The sequence below is a fragment of the Paroedura picta genome, chromosome 3, assembly GCF_049243985.1.
Source record: "Paroedura picta isolate Pp20150507F chromosome 3, Ppicta_v3.0, whole genome shotgun sequence".
Taxonomy (NCBI): Eukaryota; Metazoa; Chordata; class Lepidosauria; order Squamata; family Gekkonidae; genus Paroedura; species Paroedura picta.
The window spans coordinates 13,486,668-13,505,863 of NC_135371.1; the positions used below are offsets into that span (position 1 = coordinate 13,486,668).

The 19,196-nt window shown below is 46.9% G+C and overlaps 1 protein-coding gene across 2 annotated transcripts in view; it reads left to right on the top strand.

Annotated features, from left to right (window-relative positions):
- The window catches only part of LOC143831597 (olfactory receptor 2G3-like), an 87,124-nt gene that overhangs the window by 13,312 nt on the left and 54,616 nt on the right, over positions 1–19,196 (top strand). Inside the window, exons 2-3 of one of the 2 annotated variants that reach the window (XR_013228927.1) lie at positions 14,942–14,964; positions 16,941–18,881. Coding sequence is in view for 1 of the 2 variants with exons in the window: in XM_077324703.1 (XP_077180818.1) it covers positions 14,939–14,964 (26 nt within the window). In the remaining variant the exon portion in view is untranslated. Of the gene's footprint in view, positions 1–14,938; positions 14,965–16,940; positions 18,882–19,196 lie in introns of those variants that run through there. The other variant, XM_077324703.1, reaches the window with a different exon arrangement.

Consider the following 19,196-nt stretch of genomic DNA (forward strand, 5'->3'; position numbering starts at 1 on the left):
GTAACATGACAACGCTTTCCTCCACCACCTCTCTCTGGTGCAATGTTCACAAGCAAGTGAAGGGAAGTGGAAACGTATTTATCATTCCAGCAAAACAAAACAGACCAGAATTCAAAGAGCATTGTTTCCCGCTGGGAAGCCGTCCCCCGTGCCACAGAGGTCAGTCATTTTTCATGTTGAATAGCAGCTTGTCTCTTTCGCAGTGGATCTGTGGAATGAACAGGGAGGCAAATCTCACACATGCATGTTTCTTCTTCGTATCACACCGTTTTGATCAACATCCTTATTATCTTGGCGTGTCATCTCTTCTTATCATTTGCCTTTGCTTCTATCAGTTTAAGCTTGCTTATTAGGTGTTCTGCTGATGTTTGCTAAACGTGGGTCTGGACTTGGTGAGAAGAGAAGCAGGGTTATAAATATTTTATTTAAATGCCTTTGGAATAAATGTTTGCCAGTCAGAAGGACAAGCAAGGTAATTTTTTTGCTGGCCTACGGAAAGGCCCTCTAGAACGTGGCTGTGCCACCTCTTGGTGGGACCTAGAAAATCCACAGAATTACAATGAATCTCAAGTTTCTAGGTTGCCGGGGAAGAGGGGAGTGTTTTGGCTGATTTTTTGGGCTGATTTATTTATTTATATTTATTTATAATCTCATTTACAGACTGGCCCTCCCCAGTGATGGGTTGGGGCGGTTTCCAACAATAATGTACATTTATTTATTTATTCATTCATTCATTCATTCATTCATTCATTCATTCATTCATTCATTCATTCATTCATTCATTCATTCATTCATATTTCTATACCGCCCATTTCTTTGCAGCTCTGGCCGGCTTACATTGAACATTATATAATACAATAATATAGCTTTAAAAGCTATAAAAGTCTAAAAACATCATAAAATACAATTTGTTCCGTAGTCACGGCAATAAAACTGGTGAACTCAGTGAACATTATAGCAGGAAAAAATATCCCGGGGGCTATTATCCCCTAGAGAGGGAGGCCTCAAATGGGGGTGGGGGAGGAGGAACATGGAGAGGAGAGGCAGGAGGCCGGCCCGTATGACTTATACCTTGGCCTGACTTCAACTGCAGGCCTGGTGGAAGAGTGCCATTTTACAGGCAGTGTGTAACTTTAACAGCTCCGTCAGGGCCCGGATTTTCACTAGCAGCTCATTTCATCAGGCAAACTGGATCCTTCTGGTATTTGCTGAACTTGATTTTCTTCGGGAAAGATATTGTCAACCTTTGAGTAGGGCCTGGAAATCTCTCAGGATTACAACATTTCCAGATGAGAGAGATCAGTTCCTGTAGAAGAAATGGCACCTTTGGTGAACTCCATGACATTATACCCCATTAAGGTACCTTACTTCCTCAACCTGCCCCCCCCCAGGCTCCACCCCCCCTTCCCCAAACTTCAGGAATATATAAACCTAGAGCCGGTAACTCTGTTTGTAGGTATCCATTAAAAGCCAAGAAACACAGCCAACAAAATGAATTTTAATAGGGAACAGTGTATAGTATTACATTTGGGTAATAACAATGTGGTGCATAAATATAAGATGGGGAATATCCGGTTTGGTAGTAATACCCGTGCAAGGGACTTAGAAGAATAAGAGTTGGTTCTTTTATGCTGCTTTTCTCTACCAGAAGTCTCAAAGTAGCTTACAATCACCTTCTCTGTCCTCTCCCCACAACAGACCACCCCTTCCGAGGTACATGTGGCTAAGAAACCCCTGATATTACATCTCGGTTAAAGCAGCTTTATCAGTGCTGTGGTGAGCCCAAGGTCACCCAGCTGGCTGCATGGGGAAGAACGGGGAAACAAACCCAGCTGGCCAGATTAGACGTCTGTGCTCTTAACCACTACGCCAACCTGGCTCTTAGGAGTTCTGGTGGACAATAAGTTGAATATAAGCCAACTGTCATAGAAGGCTAATGCGATATTAAGCTGCATCACTAGGAACATAGAATCTAAAGCAAGGGAAGTTATAATACCTTTCTATTCCTCATTTGGAATATTGTGTCCAGCTCTGGGTGCTGCAATTTGAGAAGGATATCAACAAGTTGGAAAATGTCTTCAGAGATGGTTGAGGGGTTGGAATCCATGTCTTAGGACAAGTTGAAAAGTTGGGCATGTTTCATGTGGAAAAGAGGAAGGGAATGAGAGCTGTGCTTAATTATGTCAAAGGCAGACATGTTGAAGAGGGGCCAACTTGTTTACTGCCGCTTTAGAGACAAGGACTAGAAGCAGGGGGTTCAAATGATGGGAAAGGAGGTTCCACTTAAATATTAGAAAGAATTTCCTGACAATGAGGGCTGTTTGTAGATGGGCTACGCTGCCTTGGAGGGTGGTGGAGTCTCCTTCATTGGCTGTTTTTAGGAGATTGGGTGAGTACCTGACAGGAGTGTATGTTTTTTAAGTCCCCGAGAAGGTGAGGGGGTGGATTGGACAGCCCTTTGTGGTCTTGACAGCTCTGTGTGATTCTGATTCGCCTTTTACTAGCTGGTAAATTTTTTGTTTCTTGGGGTAGGGGGGCTTTTGGGGCTCCTTCTGGCAGTTGATTCAGTATCACACAGACTTATTTCCAGCACGTCTGCCTGCACATGTAAACAGGAGGTTTTTATTCCAGACATAAATCTGCATGATATCATACTGAGGCAGTAAAACCCATGCAGAACAGACTCCCCCCCCTTACCAAGGAATAAATGGAGAATGCAGAAACGTCCAGAATTACAAGAGCCCCCCCCCACACACACACACCCTTATATCTGGCATAGATTCCCTGTGCCCCTTAGAATTCATGGGCAATAAAGGTTATCTCACTTGCCCTCCTCTCACACCCTTAGTGAGCAGGGCACTGTGTGCAGTCCTAGGGGCACTTTTTCAGGACAGAGCCCTGTTCGATAGCCTGGGAATTATTCTGAGTAGACCCGTTTAGGTTTGCTCGCAGAGACGGCCTCTGTTCCAGTCCTTCTTTCACCCTTAGTGATAATGCCACTCACTTGGCAACACACAGAAAACTGACTAGCCTCAGACCATGCCATGGGTGCCTCAGGCCAGAGGTGCTCAGTGCTCAAAATATGAGGAAGTGATCAAGGGGGGGGAACCTTCCTCCCATTCATTGGGTGTGACATCACTCCAAAGCTATCAGAACCAGCTTCGGATTCTCCCGAAAGGGAAGAAGACCTGGCATCTGCTCAGCAGCAGTGACCTCACACTGGCTCGTAACGCAAACCCTGCCAGCATTCTTGAGGCAGAACTGACGTCACCGGCTTCTGCATCCTGCACATCGCCTGGCGGTGACACACGCGGCAGATCCTGACCTATTATTATTGTCTTGAGTTCCGGTGCCGTGGCCGACATTGACGGCTGCCTCCTGCGCAACACCGTTCATTAGGACCCACCTGAATGACACAAAACAACGTGCGAACTTTCAGAGTCCTCCAGGACTCTTCATCAGGCTGGGTGTGGGGAAAAGGGGATACAGGACAGGGATCTTAGGCCAGATCTGGTCAAGGAGCCAGTTTGGTGTAGTGGTTAAGAGTGGCGGCCTCTAATCCTCCACCTGGGTGACCTTGGGCCAGTTACTGTCCTGTTAGAGTTTTCTTCACAGAACAGTTCTCTCAGAGCTCTCGCACCCCACCTACCTAACAAGGTGTCTATTGTGGGGGAAGAGGGAAGAATTTGTAAGCCGCTTTGAGACTCCTTCGGGCAGTGAAAAGTGGGGCATAAAAATCAACTCTTCTTGCAAACATGTAACATACTGAGCAGGCAGGCAGTTGTGGGAAAGGGGCAGTATCAATTTGCACAATGGCCTCCTTGGAAGAAGAAGAGAAATAAAAACAAGCAGCAACAAGAATGCATGAATGACTCTCTAACAGTAGAGGGGAGATTCGTGCCTTCGAAAGGACTGGTTCCTGGAAGACAAAAAAAAAAACCTCTCCTTTTTTGCACAGAGCTTCCCCGGTTCTTTAGTCTTTCTTCCCTTCTGGGGCGCAGCACGTCTGGGGAGTACAGAGCCACTCCCTCCTGCTTCAGGCACCAGCAAAAAATGGCCTCAAGAAAATGTTTTTGACAGGCATTGCAGTAGGGGTGTAATGGGGAAAAGAAGGATACACCAAAAATAAAACAAATGATAAAGACCCAACTAGAAAAGGGTCACTCCTGTTTCTTCACTGCTTCCTCATTGACTAGATTTCCTTGCAGGTTTCTTGAGGCCCAACTTCAGTGCTCAGTTTGCGCAGACTTGTTATCATGTACCTAATTCCAAATCAGGTCTCAGAGGTTGCCTCCTGGCCCTGGTACCATCAAGCAGCTTGGCTTGCTCTGGGTCGCCAGTAACAGCTTCGTTTATAGAAGTAGGTAGCCCAAGCTTTTTAGTATGGTGGTAAAAGATTGTTTTGAGGAGGGCTTTTTCCTTCCTGACCAGCTGGTGGGTTTCTCAGGAGCAGGGCTGCCAGATCGGGGTTGGGAAATACCTGGAGATTCTGAGGGAGGAGCCTGAGGAGGGCGGGGCTTTGAGAGGGGAGGGCCTTCAGTGAGGTATCATACCATAGAGTCCGCCTTGCAAAAGCAGGCTATTTTCTCTGTTGCCTGGAGATCCGCTGTAATACCAGGACATCTCCAGCCACCAACTGGAAGTTCGCAAACCCTACCCAGGAAGCATCTGGTCAGAAGCTGGAAGGAAGCCAGGCTAGACAATGGGTAGAGGTAGCCCCTGTGGATGAAAAGATTTTAGACCTGATGGACGTTCGGTCTGATCCAACAGAGCGTTCCTTATGCTACAAGCTCATTTTCGATGGCGATGAGAGCCAGACTGTAGTGTTTAAGAGCAGGGTACCAAAAAAACCAGCTCTTTTTCTTCTTCCCAGGCCTGCACTGGGAGAAGCCCCAGAGGGGCTGCACTGCATTTAAAGGGCCAAATAAATCAGGTGGCAATGCAGCTAGAACGGTGATCCCTACAGTTGCAGAGAAAGAAGGCAAGAAGTTGCCCCTGCCCTTGGTCACCCTGTGTTCAGCACACTATGTGCTGCTGTGCTGGGAATGCTATCTAATTAAAAGGTACCCATATGTACATTTGTTACCAGAAAATGCTCCAGTGTCAAAGGTACCCATTAGGTGCAAAACAGCAGCTGAGTACGGACAACGAAAAAAGAGGTCTTGTATCTATTATCAAGGTACAGTTGATGGGCACATCATTTATTTCATGTTCCCCAAAAGCTCACCTCCTGCATTTGAGAACTTTGAAGTGCTACCACCACATCCGATTCCAGACAATCGCATGAGCACAGCCCCTCCAACTGCAGGGTCCATTCTCAAGGGTTTATGTATCAACAGTAACACACTTGGCTTAATCTGTACTGTTCTCAGTCCCACTTTTGGCTATTGGTCCATTGAGTCTGCATGATGTTGTATTTAGTACGCCAAACCAGGATCTGAGAGACCCAGGTTCAAATCCCCACTCTGCCATGGGAGCTTACTGGGTGACCTTGGGCCAGTCTCTCTCTCTCTCTCTCAACTTAATCTACTTCGCAAGGTTTTGTGAGTATAAAAACAAGGGGAGGGGAGAAAAGTGTTGTAAGATGCTTTGGGTCTCCATTTTGGGTATAAACTAAATAAATAAATAGTGATGTTTAGAGTTTGCCCACTAATAGGCCCATGCAAGCTATAGACGAAGAAGAGCTGGTTTTGTGTACCGCACTGTTTACAACCTGAAGGAGTCTCAAAGCAGCTTACAATCCCCTTCCTCCCTCAACAACAGGCACCCTATGAAGTAGGTGGGGCTGGGAGAGCTCTGAGAGAACTGTGACTAGCCCAAGTCATGCAGCTGGCTGCGTGTGAAGACATGGGGACTCCAAACCGGTTCTCCAGATTAGAGGCCACTGCTCTTAACCATGACACCAAGTTAAGGATCACTAACAATAATGCTTTTCATTGATATGTGCATCATAGTTGTTATTTCAGATATTTTTACAACAAACCTAGAAGGTAGGCCTGTATTATCTCTGCTCCACAGTTAAGGGGTGAGGCTAAGTGATCTTTGCTTTAAAGACCCTCCAGCAAATTCATGGCTGAGATGAGACTGGAGCTCTTAGATATTCCATTCCACCAGATTTCAAATAACTTCGTTTTATAGACCATGAAGATACATCCAAACTAAGGGATGGAACAAAGCTCATGGTGTGCTCCGGATGTCTCTGCCCCAAGCTCAAAGATTCATTTAAGCAGCTTGTAAATTCCTAGAGGCTGACCTGGATGCTGGTTACCCAATATGTGCAGGGTGGCTGGAGAATGTTGGAGAGGTGGATGTCTCAGGAACAGGGATGGGGCGTATGTGTGTGTGGTTGGCTGGAAGGATTCCAGGGACGCCGCCTTCCCCATGACTGATAACTCGCAAGCCAACTATTAGGTAAGGCAGCTAAGGGCGCTGGGGTGTTTACGCCTCTGGCCTGGCCTGCTGCCAGGCACTCTTCGTTCTTGGGAATAAACAGCACGTGGGATCCCAAGTGAGCAAATGACATGTGGAGTCATGTGCGTGCGTGCGTGCGTGTGTGGTGAGGAGGGGATGCCACTTTCATTTCTGCTCAAGCAACTATGGCCATAGTAACAGTGACGACAGGCAGAAGTTCAGCTGGTGGAGCCCTTTCCTACCACAATGGGGAGCGCTGCACCTTTTGGACTTCAGGCTGCCGTAAAGCCTCTATGAAGAAAAAGGGGGAAAGGGATCCTGTGTGTATGTAGTGGAAAAGAGATTTTGGAATACCACCCTTCCCAAACTTGATGAACTCATTAGCCCTTCTCACTCTAAACAAACTGCGAGTGTGACTCGGTGGTTAAAAAGGCAAATTGGATTCTGGGCTGTATCAAACGGAGTATCATGTCCAGATCACGGGAGGTGATGGTACCACTGGTTCTGCCTCACTTGGAGTATTGTGTTCAGTTTTGGGCACCCCAGTTGAAGAGGGTTGTAGACAAATTAGAGCATGTCCAGAGGAGGGGAACAAAGATGGTGAGGGGTTTGGAGACCAAGACGTATGAGGAAAGCTTGGGGGAGTTTGGTCTGTTTAGCCTAGAGAGGAGACGACTGAGAGGGGATCTGATAACCATCTTCAAGTATTTAAAAAGCTGCCATATAGAGGATGGAGCAGAATTGTTCTCTCTTGCCCTGGAGGGACGGACCAGATCCAATGGGATGAAATTAATTCAAAAGAAATTCCGTCTAAACATCCAGAAGAAGTTCCTGACAGTTAGAGCGGTTTCTCAGTGGAACAGGCTTCCTCGGGAGGTGGTGGGTTCTCCATCTTTGGAAATTTTTAAACAGAGGCTGGATAGCCATCTGACAGAGAGGCTGATTCTGTGAAGGTTCAAGGGGGTGGCAGGTTACAATGGATGAACAATAGGGATGTGAGCGTCCTGCATAGTGCAGGGGGTTGGTCTAGATGACCCAGGAGCTCCCTTCCAACTCTATGATTCTAATGTGTGATCCGCTTATCGGATCTTTGAGCAGGCCAGATACAAAGGAGAACCGGACTGCTGTAGAAGACTAAAAAGAGGAAATCTTTACAGGCATAGCTGATCTTGGAGGGTGAAAGAAGCTGGTACCTTCAGCTAAGTTCTGTCTGACAACCTCTTACAAGAAATATTTTGTCTGCTGCCCAGAGGGTTGCCTATTGGCCTAGAGAAGATGCCCTGGCCCTTGAATGGAGGCTTAATAGGTGGAAATTGGCAGCTGTAGCTCTGGATGGCAGGGAGCTCAATGTCATCTTCCGGTAAACAGAAGTGCATCCTAGCTAGGGGCATCAGCGACAGGGATGGAGGCAGAGCTCAGCTAATGCTTTGCACGCAGCAGACGCCAAGTTCAGTCTTGGGTATCACCAGTTAAAAAGGATCAAAGGAGGAGGTCATGTGAAAGATCTCTGCCTGAGACCCTGAAGCGGCCTTTCCCAACCTTTTGACCTTGGAAGAGTGCCTGAAATAATTTCTCAGCCTTTGGGATGCCCCGGAAGTGATGTCAGCTGGCCACACCTCCCTGCCACGCCCTCTGGAAGGGACATGTCTCCTGAAGTGACATCACTACCTGTGTTAAGAGGCAGCCTCCAGGAAGACTGAGTAGGGGAGAGATAGGTGGTTTAAAGCAAGAGTTGGTATGCAAGTGCATAAACCATGAAAGAACTCATGCTCGGGAGATGGAGCAGTGGAAGCATCCAGTTCCCTTGCTTGTGGCTGAGTCCATTAAGGCAGGAGAGGAAAGGCCGCAAACCCCCTGCAGAGCTCCTGTGGACCTCCTGGTGTCCACAGACTCCTGGCTGGAAATCCCTGAAAGCTGTTGCCAGTCTGAATAGATGCTATTGACCGACAGCAGCAGTTCTCAACCTGGGGGTCGTAACCCTTTTGGGGGTTGATCAACCCTTTTCCCAGGGGTCACCAAGGCTGCCGCTTGCTGCTGTGCCACCACCATGGTGATAGCCTTGGCGACCCAAAGGGGCTCGCGGCATTAGGAAGGTTGAGAACCCCTGACCTAGAGGGACGGATGGTCAATCAGGCAGCTTCATCTGACCTAAGTTTTCTTGTGGTGGTCCGGGATGAGAATTCATCACCCCGTACAAGATGCACTCCTTATCGGACTTCTAATCTGGCATGCCAGGTTCGATTCTGCACTCCCCCACATGCAACCAGCTGGGTGACCTTGGGCTCGCCACGGCACTGATAAAACTGTTCTGACCAAGCAGTAATCTCAGGGCTCTCTCAGCCTCACCTCCCTCACAGGGTGTCTGTTGTGGGGAGAGGAACGGGAAGGCGACTGTAAGCTGCTTTGAGCCTCCTTCGGGTAGGTAAAAGTGGCATATAAGAACCAACTCTCTTCTTCTTCTTCTTCTTCTTCTTCTTCTTCTTCTTCTTCTTCCTCTTCCTCTTCCTCTTCCTCTTCCTCTTCTTCCTCCTCCTCCTCCTCCTCCCTGATCCAGCCTTTTCTAGTTACCCATTGCCTTTATGCGTCTCTTCCTCCAGTTCTCCCTCCTTGCAGGATTCCCAATAGGCCAGGAGGGGAAATGAAATCCCTTTAACAGAGGTTTAATGTGAATAAACAAACAGTTGAAACTCATTTACTGGGGCCAAAACTATAGGCTAGCTCTCATCCATATACTCCAGTCAGGGGAGAGTCTGAACGCCCAGGATGAACGCATCCATTCCAAAGCTGTGCTGCTCAGCAACCGGGCTGATTTTATTTTATTTAAAACATTTCTCTGCCATCGAAGTCTCCAAGACAATGACCATCAAAACATTAAAATAAACAAGGCATTAAAACAGCATTTTAAGTAGAGTCTATTCAAACTATTTACATAGTTGATTCTATTTTGCATAGACGCTATTTAACATGCTGTTTTAAGGTCTAGCTGTTTTAATGCCTTTCAGGAAGTTCCCTAATGCCATCTGGAAACCAGAAAGATCCGTCAGGCTACAGCGGCAGGAGGGTTCCTACAGGCTCCTACAAATCATGACTTCCATGGTGGAATACAACTTCCTTTAATAGTGTCCCAAAACCTGCCATCCAAAATTTATACAATCGTTTTTGTGAGGGGTGAGGCTAAGTGATTTTTGCTTTAAAGACCCTCCAGAAAACTCATGGCTGAGATGAGACTGCAGAAGATACCCTGGTGACCTTCTCTCATGGTAGATTCAAATGGGTAGCCGCGTTGGTCTGAAGTAGCACAATAAAATCAGAGTCCAGTAGCACCTTTAAGACCAACAAAGATTTATTCAGGGCATGAGGTTTCGAGTGCAAGCACTCTTCGTCAGACTAAGAGTGCTTGTACTCGAAAGCTCATGCCCTGAATAAATCTTCTCTCAGGTTGATTTCCTTACATAATCTGGGATTCCTAGACGGGGAGGGGGGCTATAATTTAGAAAAAGACACAGGAGGATTGATAAGGAGGGCAACCTTGTTAGAGACACATGTTTGCTGGATGTTGGGATAGAACTGTGGCTTTGGTCCTTTCTGGCTTTCAGCTAGGTCACTCACCGCCACCAGTTTGTTGTAATCACAGCTTGGCTCATGTTGGGATAATTTGGATGTTGTGATAACATGTTTAGATAAACGTCAGGCACAGATCTTTGAGTCAAGGGTGTAATTTCCAGGTTACTATGGTTGTCAGTCATGCTGACAACAATGAGAACCATCAGCGGATGTATTCTATCCACTCTGACCTATTGGGTGCCCATGTTGGGCAACATTGCTTCTTCCCTGGATCTGTTCATGAATTTAGAAAGATCACTCAAAACAGAGAGTTGCCCATCCACAAAGACATGACTGACGCAGGCCTATCCAGACTAAGGTCCTTTCACCCGGCAATAAGATCTGCACAAATCCTGCAATCACAAAAGATTGACCTAGGGAATGAATGCTTGCGAACATGGGTACGATCAGTTCCCCCTGACAGCCCAGACCTTAGTAACACTGAGAGGCCTGCAGGATTTGTCTTGCCATGTAAAAGATGGAAGGGGGTTAATAGAATACAAATAGCCTTTGGCAGTTGTGCAGGCCTTTTGCTTAAATGGGATGAAATACTAGGACCTGAATGGGTTTATGGTGCAATCCACCAAACTATTTTCCATCGGTGACAGGAATGTGAGCGTCATGCCTTCCTGTGATGGCCTCCCTCCTGATCTTCTTGGGAGTGTTTACTTAGAGGTTCAACAGGCCTAAGGGCCCTTCCTCACCTCTCCCTAACCCCTATGTTCCTTCTGTTTCTCTGTACCTTTCCTGCCCTCCTCCATCACACAGTTTATGACCTGTAGAGACTCTCTCTCTCCCTCTGCAAAGAACTCACCCTTATCTATCTTCGTCCTTGGTTCGCACAGAGGGGTTGGAAATTTACTGCCAGGAAAGCAGACTGGTTGTCTCCAATATTCACCTTGTAGATCAAAAGCCGACTCTATGGGAACTATTTCTCCCGCTTAAACTATACCCCTATCTATAGACCTGAGGGGGCCATCTGTGCTTGTCTCTGTCAATGTTCTTGCCATGCCTTGTCCTGCTACCTCATGGAACCCTTCAATAAAGACGGATTCCTTTTCACCGCATGTGCATGGAGCAGTTTTCTCCAAGGGGAGTCTCTCCTGGTCAGTCGGACCAGCCCACGGTTTGTGACACTTCCAGGGAGATGGGACAGATGTCACAACCCCAAGAATGCAGTCTAAAAGACTCCCTCAGAACAAACACACAGGAATGCCAGGCATTGGGATAATGAAGTTACTCGTTGTTGAAGGAAACCAGGCAGCAAATATCAGATGATCATCGGCAGGTAGCCATTGCCAAAGACAATAGCAGAGATGGGAACCAGACCCCATTCCCATTGACCCATGCCCCCAACAACCAGATATTGAGTGTGAAGTTTCTTTCACACATTTTGTTCCTTTGATCACTAACAGTGCGAAAGCAGGAGACAGTTTGTCTGGGTAACATGCAGGTTTTGAGGAACTAGCGGGATTGTTATGCATGCCACTCTAGGACATAAGATAAGGCGCTTGCACTGCAAAGAACTCCCTGAAATGCAGAGAGCTCGGAAACGCCGGATATGGCAAGAAGGGAGGGGCACCTTCTAGGAGTTCTACTCAAGCCCGGGAGAAAACATCCAAACTGACATGAGCCAGGCATGGCACATGACAACAGAGCTCTTTGAATTCCCCCCAGTTGCAATTGATTGGATTGAAAATGGAAGTATTAGCGTTTAGAATCATAATCATAGAGTTGGAAGGAGCTATACAGCTCATCTAGTCCGGCTCTCTGCTCCGTGCAGGATCAGCCTAAAGGATCCAGGATAAGTATCTGTCCTAGGCGCTGTTTAAAGACCGTGGGTGAAGGGGAGCTCACCACCGCCTTAGGCAGCCAATTCCACTACTGAACTACTCTGTCTGTGAAGTTTTTGTCCCTGATGTCTATCTAGTATTCTTTGACATATAATTTAAACCCATTACTACAGGTCCTATACTCTGCTGCCAACTCCCTACCCTCTTCCAAGTGACAACCTTTCAAATATGTAAAGAGAGCAATCATGTCCCTTCTCAACCTCCTCCTCTCCAGGCTGGACATTCCCAAGTTTCTCAGCCTTTCCTCACAGGGCTTGGTCCCCAGGCCCTGGCTCATCCTAATGGTTCTCCTCTGCACCCTCTCAGTTTTGCCTACATCCTTTTTGAAGTGAGGCCTCTAGAAATGCACCCAGTACTCCAGGGGCAGTCTGACCAATGAGGTATCCAGATGGACTATGACATGTTGTCCGAAGCATTACTGAAATCCAGGTAAAATTAGGTGGATTGCCCAATCATTCTGCATACCTATCGTATCAACTTGGTTATGTATTCCATTATTATATGCTTCCTGTATGTGACTCTGCCATAGGATAAATAGTTATGCAGCTGTCAATGGGGCTATAAGGTACAGAATAAGCACCCTTTTGGGTCAGACCAGTTGTCCATCTAGTCCCGCACCCTATCTCACACAGTGGCCATCCACGTCAAAAACTGGGCATCAAGGCCTGGGGAATGGCAACCCTACGGTTGGCAGCTATAGGCAGTGCTCTCCCACTTGTTTCGAACCTGAGACACAATTGAATGCTCAGTTATGGGACTTGCTGAGCTGCCAGCAGGTGACCTGACAGAGTCATGTGGCAGAAAGAAGAAAGGCCGGATCTAGGTGTATGTGTGGAGCAATGGGATACCAATGGGTGGGGGGTGGAGGCAAGAGAGAGATGGCAAAGAAGTGTTTTTGAGGTGAAGCATGGTATCTCAGAACCCTCCTTTGCTCAAAGATGCACATCTAAAAGAAATCCAGGGTGATGTGGTGGCTGGCAACAGGGGACACTAATCTGCAAAACAAGGTTACGGGTGTCAGCATTCACTATGATATCCACGCTCCCTCCTCCCACTCCTGTACTGGATTTCTGGAGGGGTTAGTGGGTTGCAGGCTACCATGTTTTTTAAAAGTTTTAGGAGTCTGTTGATTGTACATGGATGGAAGTCCGGAAATGGTTTAAGGGGGTTTTAATGGGGCTTTTAATGCAGACAGTTGTAACCCGCTACGAGCCAGTTGGGAGTGGCAGGCAATAAGTCTAAACAATAAACAAACAAACAATAAAATCAATAAATAAGTTTAGATTGTCCCTCTCCTCTTCCACATGAAGCCTGCTGGGGGACCTTGGGCGGGCCTGTCACAGTTCTTTCAGAAACCTCAGTCCTAATGGCTTCATATCATGCCTATTTTGGGGAAAGGAAGGGAAGCCACTTTGAGACTCTTTCAGGTATGGAAAAGCAGGGTATAAAAACCCTCTCTTTTGTTGTTGTGCTTTTGAACACACGTGAAGGTGTCTTCATGAATCAGAACATTGGTCCATTAAGGTCATTACTGCCTAGACTGAATGTGGCTCTCCAGGGTCTCAGTCTGAGGTAAGCTTTCTCAATCAGGTGTCATGAAACCCCGAGGTTTCTTGACAGCCCTGGAAGAGTTTCCCGAATGGGTGGGAGTTAATTAATTTTAACGTATTTTTCGCATTTGTAAAACATTTATCCATGATATGACCACATGTAGTCATCTCAGTCTACATGGACATGTATTCCTGAGCCTCCAGGGAGAGCGACAATAAATAAATAAATAAATAAATAAATAAATAAATAAATAAATAAATAAATAAATCTACCCACCCCCTCCCCAAATGGCCAATGCTGGGCCTGGAGGGGGCGGGGCATTGAATGGGCGTGTCCACAGCTCTGCTTCCCAACCATATTCTGCACGATTGCGCCACTTCTGCGGTTTCTCGAAGCCTGAAGAATGTTTCAGGGGTTTCTCAAGGGTAAAAATGTTGAGAAAGGCTCTTTCATTTAACTGAAAATGCTGGTGACTGAACCTGGAACCTTCTGCATGCAAACCAGAGGTTCTCCCACTGAGCCACAATCCCTGTGACAAACATGACTCGGGAGACGAATCATCTTGTAACAGGTTTGGGGGGGAAGTTTACACCATGACTTCTGACAACGTGTCCTTGACTGCATGACACCGAATTAGGAAGTTCCAGTTCACCTTCCCACCTTATAATTAAATAATGCACGCTGTTTAAAAACGAGGTAACAAATCAGTGGGAGCATGTGTTTTGGGCTTGCCTCTGTACTTGGAAAGCGTGCGCAGTACTGAGCATCACGCATGCCAAAACACATGGCACCTGGAACACTGAACATATGTGAGAAGCTGCCTCTACCATCAAACAAGGGCTGCTTGCCTTGTAGCATTTAATTAATTGCATGGCAGCAGTTTCCTCAAAGAGAAAAGTGCTAGAGATCAAATCAGTCCGGAAGCTCTCCTTCCTAATCTCCCATTCTGATGGGAGTAAACTGTGGCTATTTATGCATGAAGGAAATCTAGTCTGAGAGCTCAGTCAAAAAGTTAGACCAGGAGAATTACTCTGCTGGGATCAGGCCAAGGTCTACCTGATCTAGCCCTCTGAAGAAGAAGAGTTTAGCCGAAAATTCTTTTGAAATTATTTCAACCCATTGGTTCTGGTCCGACCCTCTGGGGCAACAGAAAACAATTCTGCTCCATCTTCTATGTGACAGCCCTTATATGAAGAAACAGAGCATAATGACTGCTGATTTTTGTTTGTTCCGCTGTCTGGCATTCGCAGATAGGCTGCCCTTGAATATGGAGGCTCCATTTACCTGCTGATTGACTGATCCTCGGTCCCCCTTTTAAGCCATCCTTTTATCTTGTGGCAACAAATTCCGCGCACTAATGATGCATTATGTGCACTTCCTTTTGTCTTCCATAAGCCTTCAGACAGTGAAAAGGGCTATGAGGAAGCCCATGTTAAGCTTTCTCTTTTACCGTAACAATAGACAGGTGAAGATCACCATCTCCGATCATCTGCCTAATGCCCTCTTCTCTCTTTCTCCAGCAGGGCATCAGCGAACTCTGCAGATGGTAAGCAGCTCTTCTTATATTCCTTTGGAGCGCCTTTGTAATTGGGGTCCTCAAGGACAGAACCCCCGTGCATTCAATCCATGTGCCCTGCCAGTGAGATACAGACTCAGGTGCACGTGGGGGAGAGTTGCACATTCCCCACTGAATTAAAAAAGACTAGCCTGCAGAATTTTCTTTACAAATAACAGCTGTGTAACACCTTTTAATAGGTATCAGACAACAGCAGGGAAGTGTCTGAGTTCTTGGTAACGATTCACGAGCTTGGATGTTCGGTCAAAAAACACACGGAAAAAGGGAAAGGGTGTGGAGAAAAAGATGTTTCAGGGCATGTTGGAGGACTCCCTAGAGCAGGGGTAGGCAAACTGTGGCCCTCCAGATGTCCATGGATTACAATTCCCATGAGCCCCTGCCAGCATTCACTTCCTGGAGTTCATTAGAGGAGGAAACGCTTCAGACAAGCTCGGGAGTTTCATTTATTTTTATTTATTTATGGATTTTGGAGGCGCTCCTCTCCAGAGCGGTCTTGGGGTGGCTTACAACAGGCATGATAACATCCCCAAATAGGTTATTATTAAAAGACATAAAAAGGAGTCAATATACAATATGCTAATCACACGCCCTGTCCTATGATCAGTGTCCCACAGGTTTAATGGAGTTTAACTCCCTGGGTTTAACGGAGGCAGAGTTGCCTGTTTAATGGCCAAGATGGACTGGGATGGCAACAGTGCAACCTTGGCCTCAGCCAAACGCCTGGTGCAAGAGTGCTGTTTTACAGGGCCTTCAGAAGAGTTATCAGCTTTGTGTTTGTGGGGGGGGGGGGCATTCAGAAATAGAGGGAGACAATTGCTTTGGGACTCCTCAGCTTTTTGTGACTGTTGCAAATGGCAGCTATTTTGTTGTGTCGCCCACTGCCCTTTCTCAGAATTCCAAGCTTCAGCAAGGCTGGGGGAACCCTGTCCTAGGAACTTAAATGATTCTTGATTCATTCAGAGGTTGCTTTTTGGGGTAAGGGGTATATAAACTGGACACTGGCCAGCAGAAGGTTTTCTTCTTTATTTTTGTATCACAAATGCCTATCTTTCATTATCTTTTTTATACTGATACTTAACAACAGCAATTCCGAAGCTTTTTTGAAGATGTGATAATGTCTCTCATCCATTTAAAAATGGATTTTTGAGTTCCGTTTCCCTCCACAGAGCTCACCCTTGTATTTCTGTATTGGAGGTGGAAGACTGATGCCACAGGAAGGGCTGTCTAACTGTTGGTCATCAGCCTTATTCCCTGGTAAAAATTATTCCCCCCCCCTCACAGCTGCTTTTTATGCTGCTGGAGAAAATATACACATATCTAGATTTTCCTTCTATTTAAGGTTGCCAGCTCTGGCTTGGGAAATTTCTGGAGATTTGGGCATGGTGGCTTGGTAGGGCAGTTTGGCCAGAGGGCTCAGTGGGGAGATGACATTGCATCATTTATCCCAGACTCAATGGTGTACCATTGTAATTCCAGATGAACTCTAGATCTCACCAGGAGGTTGATTAGGGTTGCCAGCTCTGGGTTTGGGGTGGAGCTGGGAGTGGACGGGGAGGGACCTCAGTGGTGTATAATGCCACGGAGTCCACCCAGCCATTTCCACCAGGGGAACTGATCTCTGTCGCCTGGAGATGACCTATAATTCTGGGGGTCCCACCTGGGGGACTGGCATCCCTATATGATAACCCTGCTCACACTGGGTAGGAAAGCAGCTTGGGGAGAGGGTGACTTTCAGCAAGAAGTGGGGTAATAGGTTACACAGCCCCTCTCCCTCTGTGCCTGTCTCCTCCTCCATATCCTCACCCCAGCAAGAGCATTCTGTGAAAAAGGTAAACGTTTAAGAGAAGCTTGAAATGTCATTTGATGCATACTTCTGGGCTACCAATGTGCAAGCAGCACGCAGAAATGCAAACAGCCTGTTCATATTTCCGTTTTCCAATCCACAGCTAGCGTGGTTCCGTGGCCCTCCCAGACCCACATTTCTCTCCGAACATTCCATGTGAAGCCCCTCCAGTTATCTTGCCGAGAGACGAGGGAGTCAAGACCCAAGAGGGAGCCATCTTCTCTGGAACAGACTCGGACATGGAGGAGAGCAAAATTCTGAGGAGGCCCAGCCCCAAACTGAGGGCCTGCACCCAAGCATGGAGATCTACTCTTCAGAATGGAGCTGCCAGAGTTAAAGGGAATCCTTCCTACAGTGCTTTAATTTAAAACCAAAACAGATGCCAGTACTCAAGCCTTCGGGAGATCATGGGCCCTAGATCCTAGCAAGGAAGAAGTTACATTCCCAGTGGGCTCAGATTGCTGAAAACAGAGTCCAGGGGGGTGACTTTTTTAAAGCCCTGATTTGAAGCCTGGCCTCCCAAGACTTATCAAAACAGACTGGCTGGACTAAATCAGGGAAGGGTGACTGTTTTTGCGTAAGGCCAAAACCTTCAGATCCGCTGGCCAGCATCTTGGAGAAATCTTTCCCCGGTACCCACCGAGGTATTCCAATACGTAGGGCAAAGGACTCCAGTCCAAGAGATTAATTGCTCTAGTAGGTGGCTGCTGGGCCTTGGAGAGGAACTGCTGATCTCTAGCTTCTACGGCTGAATCTACACCATGAGCAGGTTAAGTCTTCTGGTGTCTCTGGTATGATTTTGCAACAGAGAGAAGGGAGGTCTCTGCTTATGATCTTGTTATCTCGTGATACTTGCGATCCCTGCAAATCATTTATCGACTGCGAGACACAAGGGAAAGGCGGAACATACAGACTTAAATAAATGTACAGAATACAGAAATAAATAAACCTCTGAGGCCACTCTCTACTGTTTGCTCATCTGCCCTAATGGACATTTAAAGCCATCTAGACAAGGATCGCATTGTTCCTACTTCCTTCGCAGGGCCTGATGTATTTTTAGTGCCAAGTGGCTCTTAGTCTTAACGATGACTGAGTGTTCACTGGACAGCACTGGAGTGCCTGGTGCAATCATGCCTTAAATGCTCATAGCCATCTTTCATTTCCCGCTTTTGGCTGACAGGGTTTATATAATTTAGGCTGGTGTGGAGGTAGGGTTGCCACGTACCTCCGGCCACTGGAGGGCGATGGCAGATAGGATCACCAGATCCATGTTGGGAAACGCCTGGCGAACTGGGGGTGAAGCCTGGGGAGGACGGGGATCTCAGTGGGGCACAGGGCAGAGCCTCAAAGCAGCTTTGAATTCTTCCCTCTCCCCACAATAGACCCCCTGTGAGGGAGGTGAGGCTGAGGGCCCTGAGATTACTGAAGAAGAAGAAGAGTTGGTTCTTATATGCCGCTTTTCTCTACCTGAAGGAGTCTCAAAGTGGCTTACATTCGCCTTCCCTTTCCTCTCCCCACAACAGACACCCTGTGAGGTGGGTGAGGCTAAGAGAGCTCTGAGAGAACTGTGATTGGCCCAAGGTCATCCAGTTGGCTGCAGGTGGAGGAGTGGAGAATCAAACCCCGTTCCTCCAGATTAGAGCCTGTTCCTCTTTAACCACGACACCATGCTTGCCCTTTTTATATGGAGTTCCCGGCTTCCTGACCCTTCAAGAGACTTAATAATGGGGTGTCGTTTACAAGATGGTGTTATTTACCTCTGTGCCAGCTTTATTCAGTGGACAGGGCATTTTCCCTGAAGCCCACCGAGAAACATCATTAATATATTTTCTTTCCCCGAAGCCCCTCCCCACAATATATCGTGCTGTTTGTCACCTGCACGGGTAAAGCCAAACAGCTTTCAAATGCAGTTAAAACTAGATTTTATTTGTGGCCAAATATCAATTTCAGTTTCTTTGTGTGTGCATAGCTACTACAGTCCTCCACTGGAATGGACTCACAAGTGTAAACGTTTTAGGTAAATAAAAATAACATTGCCAAGAAACTCTGGATATTTTTTTTCCTGCGGAAGGGGAACGAATACCACATCCAACAAAAACCGAGGTCAGCCTCAGTATAACATCCTGTATAGCAGGGGTAGTCAACCTGTGGTCCTCCAGATGTTCATGGACTACAATTTCCATGAGCCCCTGCCAGCAAACGCTGGCAGGGGCTCATGGGAATTGTAGTCCATGAACATCTGGAGGACCACAGGTTGACTACCCCTGCTGTATAGAACTGTAGAGCCCAATGGCACCTTTAAGACCCAACTACATTTTAATCCAGGTATCAGCTTTCGTGTGAGCTACCCACTTGAATC